The sequence below is a fragment of the Coregonus clupeaformis genome, chromosome 1 (genome assembly GCF_020615455.1).
Source record: "Coregonus clupeaformis isolate EN_2021a chromosome 1, ASM2061545v1, whole genome shotgun sequence".
NCBI lineage: Eukaryota > Metazoa > Chordata > Actinopteri > Salmoniformes > Salmonidae > Coregonus > Coregonus clupeaformis.
The window spans coordinates 12123851-12142042 of NC_059192.1; the positions used below are offsets into that span (position 1 = coordinate 12123851).

The window sequence follows — 18192 nt, forward strand, 5'->3', positions numbered from 1 at the left end:
ATACATATCCTACAGCATATTACGTACGGCAGAAAAACATTTAAAAAATATATATATATTTGGTACATAATTGGTCTAGCCTATACTCCAAAATTAAACAAATTCTAGTAATCGCCTTTGAGTGTGGACTGTATTATTATACATACTGGATGGACTGGTTACCTTATGCTACGCTCTAAACTTTCTATCCATGAGTCTGGGAGAGAACGGAGAGGCCTAGCCAATGCTGTTGGTTCATTGATTGTGCAGGGAGGCCAAGCCTACAATTACAGTGAATTTGTATTTGATTTTGAATAGCCTAGTAATAGGGCATTTTTTATATTTTCATAATTAATAGGCTGACATTACCTTTTAGCTACAGAATATCTCACCACTGCGTTTCCATCTCCTCCTCTTTCTCCTTCATTCCTTTCTCTAGTGTGCAGAGAGCGGGGCTGTCAACAGTTTAATGAAATATGTTTAGTTGTGAAAACATGTTACTATTGATGTTCTCGAACAGATTTCACTTGGTTTCTGAAATTAAGCACTGGGTAGCTGCAGGAACATGGTTAGAGAGCCCACGGCACACAGAGTTTGGGTGGAATATCACCTGTCACGCAGCGAGAGGCTCCTCAAACAGTGGATGATGCGTGGAGTGAAATAACCAGAGTATTGAACCGGCAGGAAAGCGGCCTCCATTCGCTATTCGAGTGCATGTATTTTTTCCCCCTGCCCCTGTTCCTGCGCGTTTGATAATGGGCCATTCTCAAACGAAACAAATTTTACATATTAATAAAGACAAGATTAAATTGAGAATAGTGAAAATATGGTCATTTGATGACAGAACAGCGTGTATAGCCTGAGGCAAGGAACAGAGGCCAACCTTTTATTGCTACTTTCTCAAATCATCAGTAGCCAATAGTAGCATCATGCAGCCCATATATGTTTTGATTTCTAAGACATTCTAAGGTTTGTATCATTCACAACTAAAGTTGCCAAATAACTCTAAATCTAGCGTACAGGACCTGTTTCAAATGGTCACATTTACGCTCAACATGGCCACTTCATATGCTCACTCTGCTCCGAAATGGGAAAAATAAATGTTTTATATAAGTTCAATTAAATTCTTCTTACTATAAAATTATATAATATTAAATAATGGCACGGGACTTAAGCATATCTTGTCTGCTAAATGAACAAGCCTATAGCCTATGGCATGGAGCATAGCCAGATAACATACAGTAGGCCAACTCATATTCTGTTCTTCTGAAATACATTTTCTTCATATCATGTTTCTTTAGACCTGACTAAAATAAATAATGGATTTATTGTGATGGTGTATATTACATTTATTTATTCAACTTTTTTAAATGTAAATGTTCGAAAGGTGTGCATCAGCGGCTTGTATGCATGGAGGCGCTTAACGGTTTATGTTAATTAATGGTAATTTACCGTTAGACCGGCAGTATTTTGCATGACAATAACCGGCTGACAACATTTCATGACTGCCACAGCCCTAGTGATTACACTAGGAAGAGTCTTGTCGATGATTCCTGTAACCAGAAAGCCCGCCCCACTGTTTAAATGTAGACTCAGTAATTACATTTACATTTTTAGTCATTTAGCAGACGCTCTTATCCAGATGTAATATGACATCATCATAAAATGTTTTACATTTTTAGTAATTTAGCAGACACTCTTATCCAGAGCAACTTACAGTTAGTGAGTGCATACATTATTTATTTTTTCATACTGGACCCCGTGGGAATCGAACCCACAACCCTGGCGTTGAAAGCGCCATGCTCTACCAACTGAGCTACAAGGGGCCCAGCAGAGCTTTAGACATCAACAACTACCACATTGTACCTTTAAGTTGATGTAATTTCGTGTTCTACCTCTAGGGGATATGCTGAGGTGGTGACTGACGGAACATTCGGCGAGGGTTCTGGAATCATCCTATTGGACGATGTGCGTTGTGAGGGGACGGAGTCATCCCTGCTGGACTGTCGCCATGGCATCTGGGGCCGTAGCGACTGTTCCCATGGAGAGGATGTGGGCGTGCGATGCAGGGCCAGAGCTAAAGAGGAAGAGACCAATGAGGTGCCGGCTGTTGCACCTGCCACAGGTAAGCCTTACTCCGACAGCAATATGGCCAAACAACCGTGAGGCCTTTTTATTAGCTTTTACAAGTATGTTTGTGTTGCAGGTCCTCTGGTGCGTCTGGTAGGGGGCGGCAGCCATAAGGAAGGTCGTGCGGAGGTTTATCTCCATGGAGACTGGGGGAGTATCTGTGACTCGGGCTGGAATGACCTGAACGCTGCTGTGGTCTGCAGACAGCTGGGCCACAGGTGTGTGTGTGTGTGTGTGTGTGTGTGTGTGTGTGTTCACAGACCTTTGTGTAGAAGAGTGTTGTAGCTTCAGTCAATCCAGCATTTTTTATCTCTCTCTTTATCTCAGTCTTTCACCCTCCCACTCTTCCCCCTTCTCCTCTTCTCCCCCTCCTCCTCTCCTTCTCCCTCAGTGGTCATGCGGTAGCAGCGGGTGGGTTCGGTCGGGGGAAGGGTCCTGTCCACCTGGACCAGGTGAGGTGTACGGGGAAGGAGGACTTCCTGGGGGAGTGTCCGTCTCTGGGCCGGGGCCGTGACGGCTGCAGACGGAGAGAGGATGCAGGGGTGAGCTGTGACCACGCCCCCCGGGCAACAGAGGGCCAGGCCGGGCCAAGTGAGCACACCTGTGGAGTGAGGAAGATTTGGGAGGAAGGGAACGAGAGGAAGAGTGGAGGAGGAGGAGAGAATATACTCCGGTAAGAGAAGCTTTACGTACAGCGTAGATACACAGAGAATCACACATGACTCATGAGAAGACACAGGTTAACACACACACACTAAACCCCTCTCCTCTCCCCCCCTCTCCTCTCCTCCCTCCCCCTCTCCTCTAGGACATCATGGCCATGGCAGGTGTCAGTGTGGTTGGGTTCTGAGGGTAAAGATGGCCATCCTATCTGTAGTGGTACTTTGATCTCTCCGTGCTGGGCCCTGGCCTCCGCTCACTGCTTCACCAGGTGACTTCTCCTCTCCTCTCCTCTCCTCTCCTCTCGTTTCCTAACATTTGTTTAGTCACTCGTTTTTTTCTATTTTCAGTGCTCACGTCTTCTTTTTCTGCCTTCATTTCTTTCCATCCAATTTTCTGTCCCCCTTTCCAAACACTTTATCGCTACCCCTCTCTCTCTCTCTCTCTCTCTCTCTCTCTCCCCCCTCTCCCTCTCCATCCTCCAGGTTTGGTATTGGCCCGTCTCAGTATGTGGTGCGTGTGGGGGGTTCTGACCGAATTCTGACCCCGGAGCGAGTGGTGGTCCACAGAAAGTTCAGGGCAGATCAGGGCCCTGGGGGTCATGACCTGGCCCTGCTGAGGCTGCCCAGCCCCAAGGATCACTGTTTGACCTTTGCTCACCACACCAACGCCGCCTGCCTCCCCACCACAGACACTACAAGGGGCAAGACCCCCTCCTCCTGCATTGCCGCGGTTACCGCAGGCTGGGACGGCCCAGGTACGCCTCACCTTCCACTACCTCTCAACTACAACCTCTGAGGATTTGTGGTTTAGCATTGCCGACACGTTAGAAACGTATTTCTCCCTACTGTACATGCCCTCTTCCCCCTTAGATGCTGTGCTCCAGTCCTGGGTACCCCTCCTGACGTCATGGCAGTGTAAGAAGCATTATGGCGATGGTTACTCCTCCCATGGCACGCTGTGCGCCGGCAGCCCCCCTGACACACGCCGGCTCCACGGGAACAATGGTTGCCAGGGCAACTGGGGCGGTGGGCTGGTGTGCCAGGGGAAGGGAGGGCGATGGGTTTTGACCGGGATCGTCTCCGGGGGTTATGGTTGCAGTGACCCCTCAACCCCCGCCCTCTACACACGGGTCGGACGGTTCCAGGGCTGGATCGAGGAGGTCACACACACACAGGAGCGGAACATACTCACACACGATCATGACGAGTTGAAACAAACACACTGATGATGAATTCATACACACACACAATCAGCACAACAATATACACACACACACACGATCACAATGGGCACACACAAAATAAGCATACACACACTCACAATAAACACACACACACACGCTCGTCTGAACCAGGACACGCCATTGGCTCACCGGCCGTGTCATGCGACTGTCAGAGGAAGAGGAGGAAGGATAGATGATGGAGGAACAGGAGGAGGACATGTTGGAAAAGGAGGGAGAGAAAGAGGAAAGATACAACAAGAGAAGAGAAAGAAGAGATCCTCCTCTCCCCCTCTGCCCCCTGACCCAGACCATGCAAACTTGTGTATGTGCATGTGTATGTGTGTGTATTACGCTAGCTGTGGGGTGTGTGCATGCATGTATGGGTGGCAGAGCTGTATGTATCATCTGTGTGTGGGATGGGAGGTGCTGTAGTGATAATGTGTAGCCAGACATGTGTTAGGTAGTATTTTCTCTGACAGTGGGGTTGGGTTTCTTGTGATGCCCTATTTGAATGTGACGTCTGTCCAGAATGATCTGTTATTCCTTAACCAGTGGTAAAAAAAATATGTAAGCTGTTGTTCAAAAGCTGTTCTCGAATATCTAATACTGACATTTGTATTCCTGAAAATGCGATCTACTCTACCTTGGACGGGACTTTCTCTTCTTTCAAATGTGAACTGGACAGCTCTTCCCTCTCATTTCAAATAAACTGGACTCTTTTGGCTGCGGCAGTTAGCCTTGAGGTGTAGGCCACTAACCTGAGGATGTTGGTGTCAGTTTCCAGCAACCATCTGCTGTTGTGCCCTACAGCAAGACACTCTACTGCTCCAACAAATTGCTCCAGGGATTCTGCACCGTGGCATACCCTGTCAACGGCATTGCAACGTCACAAAAAAAGACAATAAAATGATATTCTATGCTACTCTATTTTTCTCACTCCTGTCAAAGCCATGGAAAGCCAAGGGATGGATCATATTTATCTTTTTCTACTGATCTCCCTGAATGGCTCTAGTAGTTAACATTGTGTGTAAATACTTTTGATTGTTCATGTGTTGCATTCATTAACGTCTGATTGCCAAACAGCTAGACTTCCTGTAGTTGAATATTCCTCTCACTTTTCTCTGACCTCAGTAGTAGATGGTGATGTTGTCATATATTCAGAGGCAACATTTATCATCAGCTTGAGTGAGAAGTTGCCCCTAACCTGAGATCTAGGATCAGATTAGCCAACTCCAAATGGTATGATGTATTTGATACCATTCCACTTATTCCGCTCCAACCATTACCACGAGCCCGTCCTCCCCAATTAAGGTGCCACCAACCTCCTGTGGGGAGGATACAAAAAGATCTGACCCAGGACCAGTGGTTAGGGGAAACTTCTACCAGCTCCATATACAATATGGCCCTGATGATCGTTTTTTTGTTTCTAACTTGTGCTCAATCGTGTGCTGTGCCCTGGTGTTGTGAAGCATCTTGTATTCCATAACTAATTGTTTCTCTCAAACAGGAAATGCTTCTATTACTTTTTAAAAATCCTATCTATCCAGTAACATGATGTGGTTTCTACTGTATAATCATTAAATTAAACTCCTCCTTGTGACTTGATGTTTGAGTAAAACTGTCCAGAGAGTCATACTAAGGCCTCTATTAAATCTGTATCGCGGAAGTTCAGCGTTACAGCGTGATTGAAATGTAAAGGCAATATTCCCGCGTTAGTGGGAACTGCATTCATGGTAAACGCTGCATATGTCGGCTCAATCGGACATTAACTTTACATTTCTACTGTAACTCTTCAGCGATGCAGATTGATTAGAGTCCTAAATCAATGTAAATATTTCCATAGCTGGACATATTCCACCAAACTCACATTGTATAATGTACGCAGTGTGTGTCTGTGTGCGTGTGTGTACATAGGCAGTAGTAGTTTGTTAACACAGACACTGCGTAAACAATGCTTTTGTGGGTTTTATTGAATTCCAGTCAGAGGGTTCACCATGTCTCTGTTTGAAGCTGTGAAGAGTCTGACTCAGTAGAAATGTAAAACTGTCTTACAGCCATCTGTGTGTTCCTCTGAATTGTCTGTCTCTGTACTGAAACATGGTGGACTATTAAATAGAACAGGTCTAGTGTTGGTCTCTATGGTCTGGTCTTCATAACATAGCCAAAGAAACGTGTATTTGTCGTCTGTTCTTTATAGTGAAGTATTACAGCTGCTTGATGAGAACAGTAAGTGAGCGTCATTTCTAACAGCTGTAGTTACATCATAACAACCACTGGGAGGCGATATATATCAGAGAGCACAACAGGGAGTTGAATGAAGCCTCTCCTTGCTCAATGCTCGGCTGAATGTAAACAAGAGAGCGGGAAAGTTCACAAGATGGCTACACAGCTGGATGTCCCCAACTAACAGGAAAACCCCACAAATTGAGGTGGATACAGAGACCTGATTGTGCTACTTTAGTTTAACGCACTCGTTATAAATCCGTTTGGATAAGAACCTCTGATAAGTTTGCTAAAGTACTAAATGTGTGGTGTTTAGGCCTAGACGTTGATTAAAGCACAATATTCAGAAATCGCTCCGCCATTTCCTAGTTGCTCAAATTCGAATATTTGCCTAATTTTAGTTGACGTGACAAAACAAGCACTCAGAGTGTAGAGAATCATTGTACCATCTAAAACGCTGTGAAATATATTTTTCAGCTGTTTGAAGCTGGTGTACAAAATTGAAAGTAAACGATACAAAAACTTAATTTAAGAACGGGAAGCATAGAAATAGCACATATAGAACAGATTTACCACCTCTAATCGTTGCTTTCAATGAGAAGGACAAATCTATAACTCGCATTTCTGTGTGAATTTGGTTGGGTCCCTCAAAAAGTTACCAGCTAGCCCTTGGTCATAACTCTCAGTTCCATTACATTACAAGTAAGAGTCATTGGATGAAGGCTTCTTCTAGGGGGAGTTTTGTTAAGAGCTCCGATGCTCGGTCTGAACATTAACACACATTGCTTGCTGTGCCGTTTTGGAAGCATAAGGACCTTATCTTTCATAATCGGCAATAAATAATTTTCAAAAAACAAAAGGTTAAATTGATACACTCCTTTATAGGCTTTGGGTTCCCATGTTACAGCGCTTGCTCACGGGAAGATAGAGTGGACTACCTGTGCTAATTAGCTATCTGCATCTCCAAACACCTGTGTGTAAATGGAAGATGGACACCGGAAACGTGTTGTCACTGAAAAATCCTGTGGGCTGCAACTGTGTTAAAACAGTGTACAGCAGTGGAGGCTGGTAGGAGGATGGGCTCATTGTAATAGCTGGAATGGAATTTATGGAACTGTATCGAACATATGGAAACCACACATTTGACTGTTATTCTATTCCAGTGTGTATCTTACATTTGTGAAATTTGTTTCATGTGATATGAAAGTAGAGGGATTTATGTTTCTAGAACCACAACGGAATTGAGAATCGATTCACGTTTATACCGAGTATTTGGCTGTTTTGTCTTCCAGAGTCAATTCTCCCTTTAAAGTTTAAACAGAACATGTAAGGTCCTTGGACTAAGGAGTAACGTTAGGCTCCTTTAGTCCATTATTGGGCTAGCTACTGACTAACTAACTATACAGATGTGTTGTATTCTTCTCAAAACTGGTTGCATGGCAATTTTTTACCCTGTAGGCACCTGCAATTTAGCACAGGTGGGATAAATTACACAATAAACGAGAATCATTGCCGCCAACCAAAATAATTAGAATTTGGAATATTATTCCAGGCCATTTTTGAGTTTGAAGCGAAACATCTCAATAACCAGGTTTCCATCCAACCTTTTTATGCGAGTAAAGTACATGTTGGATAAAAAAAAAAGTCAAGCCCGGCTTGATGGAAACAGCAAAATGGTCAGTAAACTTTCCATATGTCGACAAAACAAAATACGCTAGACAAGGTGGGATCTTTTTGTATTGGTAAAAATAATTATGCGAGAAATGGCAGTGGAAACGCTTTAATAAAAGTTTTTTGCGAATACAACCACCGACTTTTTCTCTTCTCGTGTCAATCTCCTCTTGGCGAAGCCCCAGAAAGTGGGGGTGTTTGTGGATTATGAGGCGGGTCGGGTCTCCTTATATGTGAAGGCCAGGTCTCATATCTACTCTTTCATTGGCTACACCTTCACTGAGAAACTCTATCCATTCTTTGAAATCAGGTTAAATAAAGATCAAAATTCATTGACCATCACCCACGTGAGCAACTTAGACTTGTTGAGAGATCTGAAAATGTTCCTCATACATTATGTTCTGTTTGCCTAGCTATGTACAGTATATCAAGGTGATGTCTAACTGCTCTGATGGAAGGGCATGGTATACTTTGGTATACTTGTATGATGAATACAACTGTTTGTAATCTAATGTCAATGTTAAACGGAATAAATACTTCACTAAACTGTAAGAACGAATGAGGTGACTGGTCTCAATGCGTTATCTAATGCTACAGAATCATACATCACTAATCTGACAGAAATAACAGGTTTCTGTGTCTATTGACGCTGATCTGTTGTACTACATGAAGTTCTAATGCCACCTTGTGGCCTCAGATAAAAGGGTTCTCCAGAGTTTCTCCTTCAGTGCTGCGTTTTAGCCCAGGGCACCAGACCATGTGGTACAATGGCAATATATGATTTAAGATTCCGGTGGCGACCAGGGGTAATTCTCGATAGTCTTTCCTTAAATTCCTCGTCCTCTCCCTGGCTGCCTCTTTCTCAACCTATCAAAGGGAAGCGAGGAGAGTATTCGAGGACGTCCAAGCGCGTTTTTCTTGTTTCCCCTCCTCACATCCGTCTCAAAATGTCAGAGGTAGGTTTAGGACTCAATTCAATCCGTATCGCGGAAATTCTGTACTATAGCGCGATTGAAATGTAAAGGTAATTTCCGATTGATCAGACATACAGTGCATTCGGAAAGTATTCAGACCCCTTCTCTTTCTCCACATATTTTCCCCCCTCAATCTACACACAATACCCCATAATGACAAAGCGAAAACAGATTTTTTTGAAATTTTAGCAAATGTATTAAAAATGAAAAACAGAAATACCTTATTTACATAAGTATTCAGATCCTTTGCTATGAGACTCGAAATTGAGCTCAGGTGCATCCTGTTTCCATTGATCATCCTTGAGATGTTTCCACAACTTGATTGGAGTACACCTGTGGTAAATTCAATAGATTGGACATGATTTGGAAAGGCTCACACCTGTCTAGATAATGTCCCACAGTTGACAGTGCATGTCAGAGCAAAAACCAAGCCATGAGGTCGAAGGAATTGTCCGTAGAGCTCCGAGACAGGATTGTGTCGAGGCACAGTTCTGTGGAAGGATACCAAAACATTTCAGCAGCATTGAAGGTTCCCAAGAACACAGTGGCCTCCATCATTCTTCAATGGAAGAAGTTTGGAACCACCAAGACTCTTCCTAGAGCTGGCCGCCCGGCCAAACTGAGCAACCGGGGGAGAAGGGCCTTGGTCAGGGAGGTGACCAAGAACCCGATAGTCACTCTGACAGAGATCCAGAGTCCCCTGTAGCTCAGTTGGTAGAGCATGGCGCTTGCAACGCCAGGGTTGTGGGTGCGTTTCTCACGGGAGGCCAGTATGAAAATGTATGCACTCACTAACTGTAAGCCGCTCTGGATAAGAGCATCTGCTAAATGACTAAAATGTAAATGTAAATTAGATGGGAGAACCTTCCAGAAGGACAACCATCTCTGCAGCACTCCACCAATAAGGCCTTTATGGTAGAGTGGCCAGACGGAAGTCACTCCTCAGTAAAAGGCACATGACAGCCGGCTTGGAGTTTGTCAAAAGGCACCTAAAGAACTTTCAGACCATGAGAAACAAGATTCTCTGGTCTGATGAAACCAAGATTGAACTCTTTGGCCTGAATACCAAGCGTCACGTCTGGAGGAAACCTTGCACCATCCCTACGGTGAAGCATGGTGGGGGCAGCATCATGCTGTGGGGATGTTTTTCAGCGGCAGGGACTGGGAGACTAGTCAGGATCGAGGCAAAGATGAAAGGAGCAAAGTACAGACAGATCCTTGATGAAAACCTGCTCCAGATGGCTCAGGACCTCAGACTGGGGTGAAGGTTCACCTTCCAACAGGACAACGACCCTAAGCACACAGCCAAGACAACACAGAAGTGGCTTCGGGACAAGTCTCTGATTGTCCTTGAGTGGCCCAGCCAGAGCCCAGACTTGAACCCGATCGAACATCTCTGGAGAGACCTGAAAATAGCAGTGCAGCGACGCTTCCCATCCAACCTGACAGAGCTTGAGAGGATCTGCAGAGAAGAATGGGATAAACTCCCCAAATACAGGTGTGCCAAGCTTGTAGAGTCAAATCCAAGAAGACTTCAGGCTGTAATCACTGCCAAAGGTGTTTCAACAAAGTACTGAGTAAAGGGTCTGAATACTTATGTAAATGTGAGATTTTCGCTTTGAATTTTTAATACATTTGCAGAAATGTCTAAAAACCTGTTTTTGCTTTGTCATTGTGGGGTATTGTGTGTAGATTGATGAGAAAAAAACAACAATTTAATCAATTTGAAAATAAGGCTGTAACATAACAAAATGTGGAAAAAGTCAAGGGGTCTGAATACTTTCCGAATGCACTGTATGCAGCATTTAACATGAATGCAGTCTCCATGAACGCGGGAACATTGCCTTTAAATTTAAAATGTGCTATAGCGCTGAAGTTACACGATATGGATTGAATCAAGCCCTAAGTAACAAGATTGGAGGAGGATTGCAGCCCTCTGACATTTTGAGGAGGCGGGCAGAAGATGGGAGAGAAACAAGGAATTGTAGAAAGACTTGAGAATGAGTCAAGGTCAAGATGACGTCTGTAACCTTTGAGAAGACAAAATGGGCTGTGAACGAGAGAGAGAGAGAGAGACAGATGGCCAGAGAGATGGAGACGGACAGCATGCTGGAAAGGTGACGGTAGGTCAGTGAATGTGTGAGTCAGTACTAGTGTGTGTGTGTGTGTGTGTTCATGAATGTGTGTGGCGGTGGTGGATATTGTGTGTGTGTGTGTGTAGAAGCTGACCTGCAGCAGTGTCCTCATTAATCACAGAAGACAGGGACCAAGAGACTTGCCCTACATCTGACACACACGGGAGTACAGAGTCCGCCTTAAATAAGGTGACACACAGGCGTACACAGTCCGCCTTAAATAAGGTTACAATACTGCCCTATATAGATGCAGACTATTTAAGACTGCAGTGTCACCTTTAATGAGAACACAACAGGACTGGAAATCTTAAAGGAAGACTTATAAGGCAGACACAATAGATTCAGTTACAGTAGCACAGTATAACCATGTTAATCAGACAGCACGTTATTGTATCATATAGAGGTTGGTGGGAGGAGCTATAGGAGGACGGGCTCATTGCAATGGAATAAGTGTAACGGTATCAAACACATCAAACATACGGAAACCACGTTTGACTCAGTTCCATTTATTCCATTCCATCCATTATAATGAGCCCATCCTCCTATTGTTCCTCCCACCAGCCTCCTATGGTGGGATTGAGCCAGGCACATCCAGGTGTCAGGCCAGGTTGTCCTCAGTCGCGGCCCACTGGAAGCAATGTACAGGACATGCATTTTAAGTGCTAGCGGGACATTGGAACATTGGTTAATTTTAGTTTTTGACATGAAAAGAGAGACAAACCGGTGCTGAAATATTATTTTTATTAAATACTTTCAAGATCCAAGTTGAATAACAAAGCTATGATAAAGGACCTACTAACATTCAGACAAACACGTGATCGTCCTCAATTCATGGTTTTATTTTACCGTACATCATGATCATGCAAAAAAAACTCCAGCATCCAACGACTGTTGGGGAAAGAAAGCACAGCCCGACAGGTTAACGTCACAACGCAGGGAGAGTACTAACAATGAGCTTCATACCAAGCTAAGGCTCCGCAATCCTTTTTATAATTAAATAGTATTTTTTGTGTTTTTGTATGTTTTTTATTATCTCATGTCACCTATTCAATATTCTGGACGGAGGCGGGTTTTGAATTTTTATTTCAAAAGATGCAAATATGATATATAGTTATTAGAAACCCTATCCTCCGCCCTAGCTCAGGTAGGTACATGGTGGAGATGCTTAAACTGAAGCATGCATACATCTCTCTCTGGTTTAATTCCATAAATAATTATCTGATCTCTGAACAGTCTCTCGAACGCTCTTCTCTCACCTGAATGGGCAATATAAGGACTAAAATACCACTGAGGGAGTGAAATTAAATGAATACATTTACTGTTAATCAATAAAAATGATGTCTCCTCGTTCACCCGCTATTCCCTTTTTCCTGTGTGTGTGTGTGTGTGTGTGTGAACAGATTTCTATCCTCAACAACTGATCTGGATTCAGTCCCTTCCTTCCCTGTTATATTATAACCAGCTAGTCTGATCAGTTTAATAGTTGGCTTAACTTTAGTGTGTGTGTGTGTGTGTGTGTGTGTGTGTATAGAGTGCAGAACTTTCCAAACAGCAAACAGTAAAAAAATACATTGTCAACAAAACCCAAACCAGGAAACAGAGACACACACATATACACACAGAGACACATTCAAACAGAGAAACAGACACCGCACTACAAATGGGGGGTAGAGGGACACCGTTACTATTGGAGGGACACCGTTACTAATGGAGGGACACCGTTACTAATGGAGGGACACCGCACTAAGAACGGATTAAAATGTGACAAACACTAGCAGGGTTTCACCATGGACACAGTGCAGCGGTGAAGATATGTGACAAAGCCTGACACACCACAGAGTGTGTGTGGGTGTGGGCAAGTGTGTTCACGATATGCATTTACACAGAATGTGTGAGACTGGTGGCTCAGGACATGGGGCTAGAATAAGAATTTTGGAGGGAGGTGTGCGTGTTTTGGCGTGTGTGCGCGCACACGGGCGGGCTGGGGGGGGTGTTGATCATCATGACATCATACTGTGTCAACCACATGTAGACGTTAGAGGTCAATTGGAGTCAGGAACATGGCCATGGGACTACAGTTGGTGGGTGGGTGTGGCCAGATGGTGTCCACCCCTTTTGTGTGTGTATGTATGTACAGTGTATGTATGTACAGTGTGTGTGTGTGTGTGTGTGTGTGTGTGTGTGTGTGTGCCAGACAGTCTCCACCACTTTGTCATGCACTCTGAATGAGAGTCTCTTAGACTTAGATACATATATATACACATTTATACACACACACCATCTAAAAACACAGCCAGAGGGTGGGAGAGTGAAACAGAGAGGGGAGGGGTGAGAAAAGGGGGAGAGAGAGGAGGGAAAACATGCAAAATGCAGACGCTTTTTCCCAAAATTCCCTCTCTCCCCAAAAGTCCCTCTCTCCCATTGCAGACAGATAAAACAGACAGACAGGCTGTACACACTGCAGCTTCACTTTTACAATAAAACCCCTTTTTAAAACTCGGTCACTTACAATTTGTCTCAAACAGACTCAGTCAGACACAATCCACAGAAACGCACCGTAAACACAAGGTTAAAAACACAACAGAAACAAAAACGCTCGAATGCACCCCCCTACCTCCCCTTCTCTCAAAAAACAAACCAACAAAAACAGCAACAACACAGAAACGCATAAAAAGCCTAAAGTTCTACACTTTGGTGCGTCACTTTTTGATATCAAGTTTTTCCTCGCATCAACTTATTACATCTTTCTGATTGAACCGACTGTCCTTCCGTATAGAATTCTGCTAGGGAATTCTCCATTTACATTCTCCGGGAAACAGAGAAAATCCTGCCCCGGAGATAAAACTTTTCCCACATGTCATCTCCTACAATCACACATTCTCCTCTCATTCTATATATAAATGCTTGTTAGGGTTGGGTGTTGTCTGGTACTAGTCATATATTATCCTGTATACTTAGAACTCATTCTCATAATTGTCATCACAAGTTCATTAACCCTTCCTCCCCGCTCCTCTCATCATCTCAAAATGGCTGCCATGGACGGGAGACAAAATGGCTGCCGGGTGGGAGGGGTCAGAGGTCAAAGGACAAGCCCTCCTATTGGGCGTCAGATGCATGCATCATCCCACAGGGGCGGAGTCCACACGCGGCCGGCCCCCAGCGGATCAAAGGATAGACGGGATTGGTTGGTGTTGTCGAGAGGGTGCAGTCTTGCCCGGCTGGGCTCCTGGCATGGGCCAATCCACAAAGAGGACACGCCCCCAAAACACACTAGCCGAAAACACGCCCCAAAACTCACACTCCAACTGGAGTGTTTGGACACCTGAGAGAGATCGAAAGAGAGAGAGAGCGAATGGGAGCAAACCTTTAATCCTTTGAAAGTTCTAAAAAGTGTGTGTGTGTGGGTGTGTTTAACTATACTTGTAGGGACCAGAAGTCCCCACAACAATAAGAAACCAACAAAAATGTTACCAACTGGAGACATTTTGTTAATGCTATTTCTAGGGGATTTAGTGTTCAGGTTAGAATTAGTGTTAGGGATAGAATTAGGGTTAAAGGTTAGGCTTAGGGGTTAAGGTTCGGTAATATTTACGATTTTGAATGGGAATCAATTGTGTGTCCCCACAAGGTTAGTTAAACAAGACTGTGTGTGTGTGTGTATATCTGGGTGTTGGTAAGTACCAGATCACTGCAGTGGTGCGGCCGGAGCCCCAGAGCAGTGGAAGTGGACGTTCAGCCACTTGCTGTCGCGGCGATGCCACACCCTGGTCTCCTCCGATTGGCTGGAGCGGGGGCGGCCCTGGCCATCGACGAATTGCGTAAGGCGGATGTAGGCGATGCAGGCAGCCTCCTCTCCAATCAGGTGAACGTGGGGGTTCAGCAGGGTGGTGTGGACCGGCTTACTGTTCTTACTCAGCACTGTAGGAACACACACATAAAACATGTTTGGATCACTGCTGAACTAATTAGTTGTAGGTTTGTAAGTGTGTGTGCATGCATGTGAAATAGCGAAAGAGACTCACGGTTTTCAAAGTAGAACTTGTGGAAGTCCATGCCCTCCACCAGGTTCCCCAGAGCTTCAGGCTCAAAGGAGGTCAGACCTGGATCACAGATCCTCCTGATGGGGTGAGAAGAGACACAGAGAGAGAGAAGAGACAGAAAGAGAGAAGAGACAGAGAGAGAAAGAGAGAGAGAGAGAGAGAAGAGACAGAGAGAGAGAAGAGACAGAGAGAGAGAGAAGAGACAGAGAGAGAAGAGACAGAGAGAGAAGAGAGAAGAGAGAGAAGAGAGAGAGAGAAGAGACAGAGAGGGGAGAGACAGAGAGAGAGGAGAGAGAGAGAGAAGAGAGAGAGAGAGAAGAGACAGAGAGAGAGGAGAGACAGAGAGAGAGAGAGAGACAGAGAGAGAGAAGAGAGAGAGAGAGAGAGAGAAGAGAGAGAGAAGAGACAGAGAGAGAGAGAAGAGAGACAGAGAGAGAGTGACAGAGAGAGAGAAGAGAGAAGAGAGAGAAGAGACAGAGAGGAGAGACAGAAGAGACAGAGAGAGAGGAGAGAGAAGAGAGAGAGAGGAGAGAGAAGAGAGAGAGAGAAGAGACAGAGAGAGAGAAGAGACAGAGAGAGAGAGAAGAGACAGAGAGAGGAGAGACAGAGAGAGAGAAGAGAGAGAGAGAGGAGAGAGAGAGAAGAGAGAGAGAAGAGACAGAAAGAGAGAAGAGACAGAGAGAGAGAAGGGAGAGAAGAGAGACACAGATAGAGAAGAGACAGAGAGAGAGGAGAGAGGGAGAGAAGAGACAGAGAGAGAGAGAAGAGACAGAGAGAGAGGAGACAGAGAGAGAAGAAACAGAGAGGAGAGACAGAGAGAGAAGAGACAGAGAGAGAGGAGAGAGAAGAGACAGAGAGAGAGAAGAGAGAGAAGAGACAGAAAGAGAGAAGAGACAGAGAGAGAGAAGAGACAGAGAGAGAAGAGAGAGAGAGAAGAGACAGAGGAGAGACACAGAGAGAGAAGAGACAGAGCGAGAGGAGAGAGAAGAGAGAGAGAGAAGAGACAGAGCGAGAGGAGAGAGAAGAGAGAGAGAGAAGAGACAGAGAGAGGAGAGACAGAGAGAGAGAGAAGAGACAGAGAGAGAGAGAAGAGACAGAGAGAGAGAGAAGAGAGAGGAGAGACAGAGCGAGAGAAGAGAGAGCGAGAGAAGAGAGAGCGAGAGAAGAGACAGAGCGAGAGAGCGAGAGAAGAGAGAGCGAGAGAGGAGACAGAGCGAGAGAGTGAGAAGAGACAGAGCGAGAGAGAAGAGAGAGAGAAGAGACAGAGAGAGAGAAGAGACAGAGAGAGAAGAGACAGAGAGAGAAGAGACAGAGAGGAGAGAAGAGAGAGGAGAGAGAGAAGAGAGAGAGAGAGGAGACAGAGAGAGAGAAGAGAGAGAGAGAGAGAAGAGGGAGAGAGAAGAGAGAAGAGAGAGAGGAGAGAGAGAGAGAGAGAGAGAGAGAGAGAGAGAGAGAGAGAGAGAGAGAGAGAGAGAGAGAGAGAGAGAGAGAGAGAGAGAGAGAGAGAGAGAGAGAGAGAGAGAGAGAGAGAGAGAGAGAGAGAGAGAGAGAAGAGAGAGAGAGAGAGAAGAGGGAGAGAGAAGAGAGAAGAGAGAGAGAGAGAAAGAGAGAGAGAGACAACATTAGGTTAATGTTAGTAATTCAGTAATCAGACGTGTGAAATGATGTAGCTGTACTCACGTGTAGGCCTCAAAGTCTCCATTGTTCACGGCTTCGATCAGCTGTTCAGTTATCTTGATGATCTCCTGCTTACGAGCTAGAGAGAGAGAGGGAAGTTCAGCGATCTAGCTAAATAGGAACTAAATGACTTTACATCTTACCCTCCACTGTAGCTGTACTGTCTCTTTCCTCCCTCTCTCTTTCTCTTTCCTCTTTCAACTCTGTCATGTGTGTGTGTATTCTCTTACTATGTGGTGTGCATATCTGTGTGTGTGTGTGTGTTCTTACTGTGCAGTGTGGTGGTATTGGCTGTTACAGGGACACTGTTGCTCCCTAGTGGAGCGGCGGGCAGAGCAGACTGAGCATGCTCCGACTCGGGGTTGGAGCCTTGATCAGAGCTGTTCCACGCCATGCGCTTTACGTCATGCAGAGGAACGGCTGGAACACACAACGCATGGTCAACACACACACTCGCACGCACACACACACACAAACGCATGCAGTTAGACACATGCATACCACTCCTACACACAACATGAAGGAACAGTAATGATGGATGTTAGTTCATGACAAAGACATTGGAACAGACAGACGGACGGACAGACAGACACAGACAGACCGTTAGGGGGGATTGAGGGGCTCTGAGCAGCTCAGCGGACAGGGAAGAAATCTACTTCCTGCATCATGATATTCCACTACGTGTCCCTTCATTCCACTTCCTGCATCATTCTTGTCGTGATGTGTGTTTCTTCCTATATTTTTATTTTTAATCCCAGCTCCCATCCCTGCAGGAGGCCTTTTGTCTCTTGGTAGGCCATCATTGTAAATAAGAATGTGTTCTTAACTGACTTGCCTTGGTAAATAAAGGTTAAATAAAAATATCATGATATTACACTACGTGTCCATTCATTCCACAGTGCAGAAACACACTTCTCTCTATAAAAACTGACGATACACATTAAGGATGACTCTCCAATCAGCAATTTGAGAAGCAGAACCGAGGCCTGCCATTGGCTCACAGCATGTAAGAGCACTGGCCAATAGGAGAGCAGCGTTTTGAGAGAGGAGAAGCGAGATAAGGGCAGTGCTGTGGGGGAGGAAGAGAAGAGGGGGAGGAAGAGGAGAGGAGAGGAGGAGGAAGAAGAGGAAGAAGAGGAGAGGAGGATGAAGAGAGAGGAAGAGGAGAGGAGTAGGAAGAGGAGAGGAGGAGGAAGAGGAGAGGAGGAGGAAGAGGAGAGGAGTAGGAAGAGGAGAGGAGGAGGAAGAGGAGAGGAGTAGGAAGAGGAGAGGAGGAGGAAGAGAGAGGAGGAGGAAGAGGAAAGGAGGAGGAAGAAGAGGAAGAAGAGGAGAGGAGGATGAAGATAGAGGAAGAGGAGAGGAGTAGGAAGAGGAGAGGAGGAGGAAGAGGAGAGGAGGAGGAAGAGGAGAGGAGAGGAGGAGGAAGAGAGAGGAGGAATAAATGTAGAAGAGGCCTCTCCTTCACCATCCCGTTACAG

The 18192-nt window shown here is 45.2% G+C and overlaps 2 protein-coding genes and 1 non-coding gene across 8 annotated transcripts in view; 1 reads left to right on the forward strand and 2 right to left on the reverse strand.

Moving 5' to 3' along the window:
- LOC121585312 (neurotrypsin-like) overlaps positions 1-6121 on the forward strand; it is a 29147-nt gene extending 23026 nt beyond the window's left edge. Inside the window, exons 9-14 of the mRNA XM_045227103.1 lie at positions 1881-2104; positions 2186-2327; positions 2501-2782; positions 2918-3040; positions 3255-3526; positions 3642-6121. Coding sequence (XP_045083038.1) covers positions 1881-2104; positions 2186-2327; positions 2501-2782; positions 2918-3040; positions 3255-3526; positions 3642-3997 — 1399 coding nt within the window. The 3' untranslated portion in view covers positions 3998-6121. The remainder of the gene's footprint in view (positions 1-1880; positions 2105-2185; positions 2328-2500; positions 2783-2917; positions 3041-3254; positions 3527-3641) is intronic.
- Positions 1733-1808, reverse strand: trnae-uuc. Its single transcript has one exon. It is a non-coding gene; the product is annotated as a tRNA-Glu (tRNA).
- A 7123-nt stretch (positions 6122-13244) lies between the features above and the next one.
- The window catches only part of LOC121585528 (calcium/calmodulin-dependent protein kinase type II subunit gamma), a 51921-nt gene continuing 46973 nt past the window's right edge, over positions 13245-18192 (reverse strand). For 4 of the 6 annotated variants that reach the window (XM_041902116.2, XM_041902191.2, XM_041902068.2 and 1 more), the window contains 4 exons: positions 16718-16793; positions 15020-15114; positions 14679-14915; positions 13245-14319 (listed from right to left, as the gene is read on the reverse strand). In XM_041902116.2, coding sequence (XP_041758050.1) covers positions 14683-14915; positions 15020-15114; positions 16718-16793 — 404 coding nt within the window. In that variant the 3' untranslated portion in view covers positions 13245-14319; positions 14679-14682. Of the gene's footprint in view, positions 14320-14678; positions 14916-15019; positions 15115-16717; positions 16794-16984; positions 17135-18192 lie in introns of all 6 variants that reach the window. The other 2 variants (XM_041901950.2, XM_041901883.2) reach the window with 1 other exon arrangement.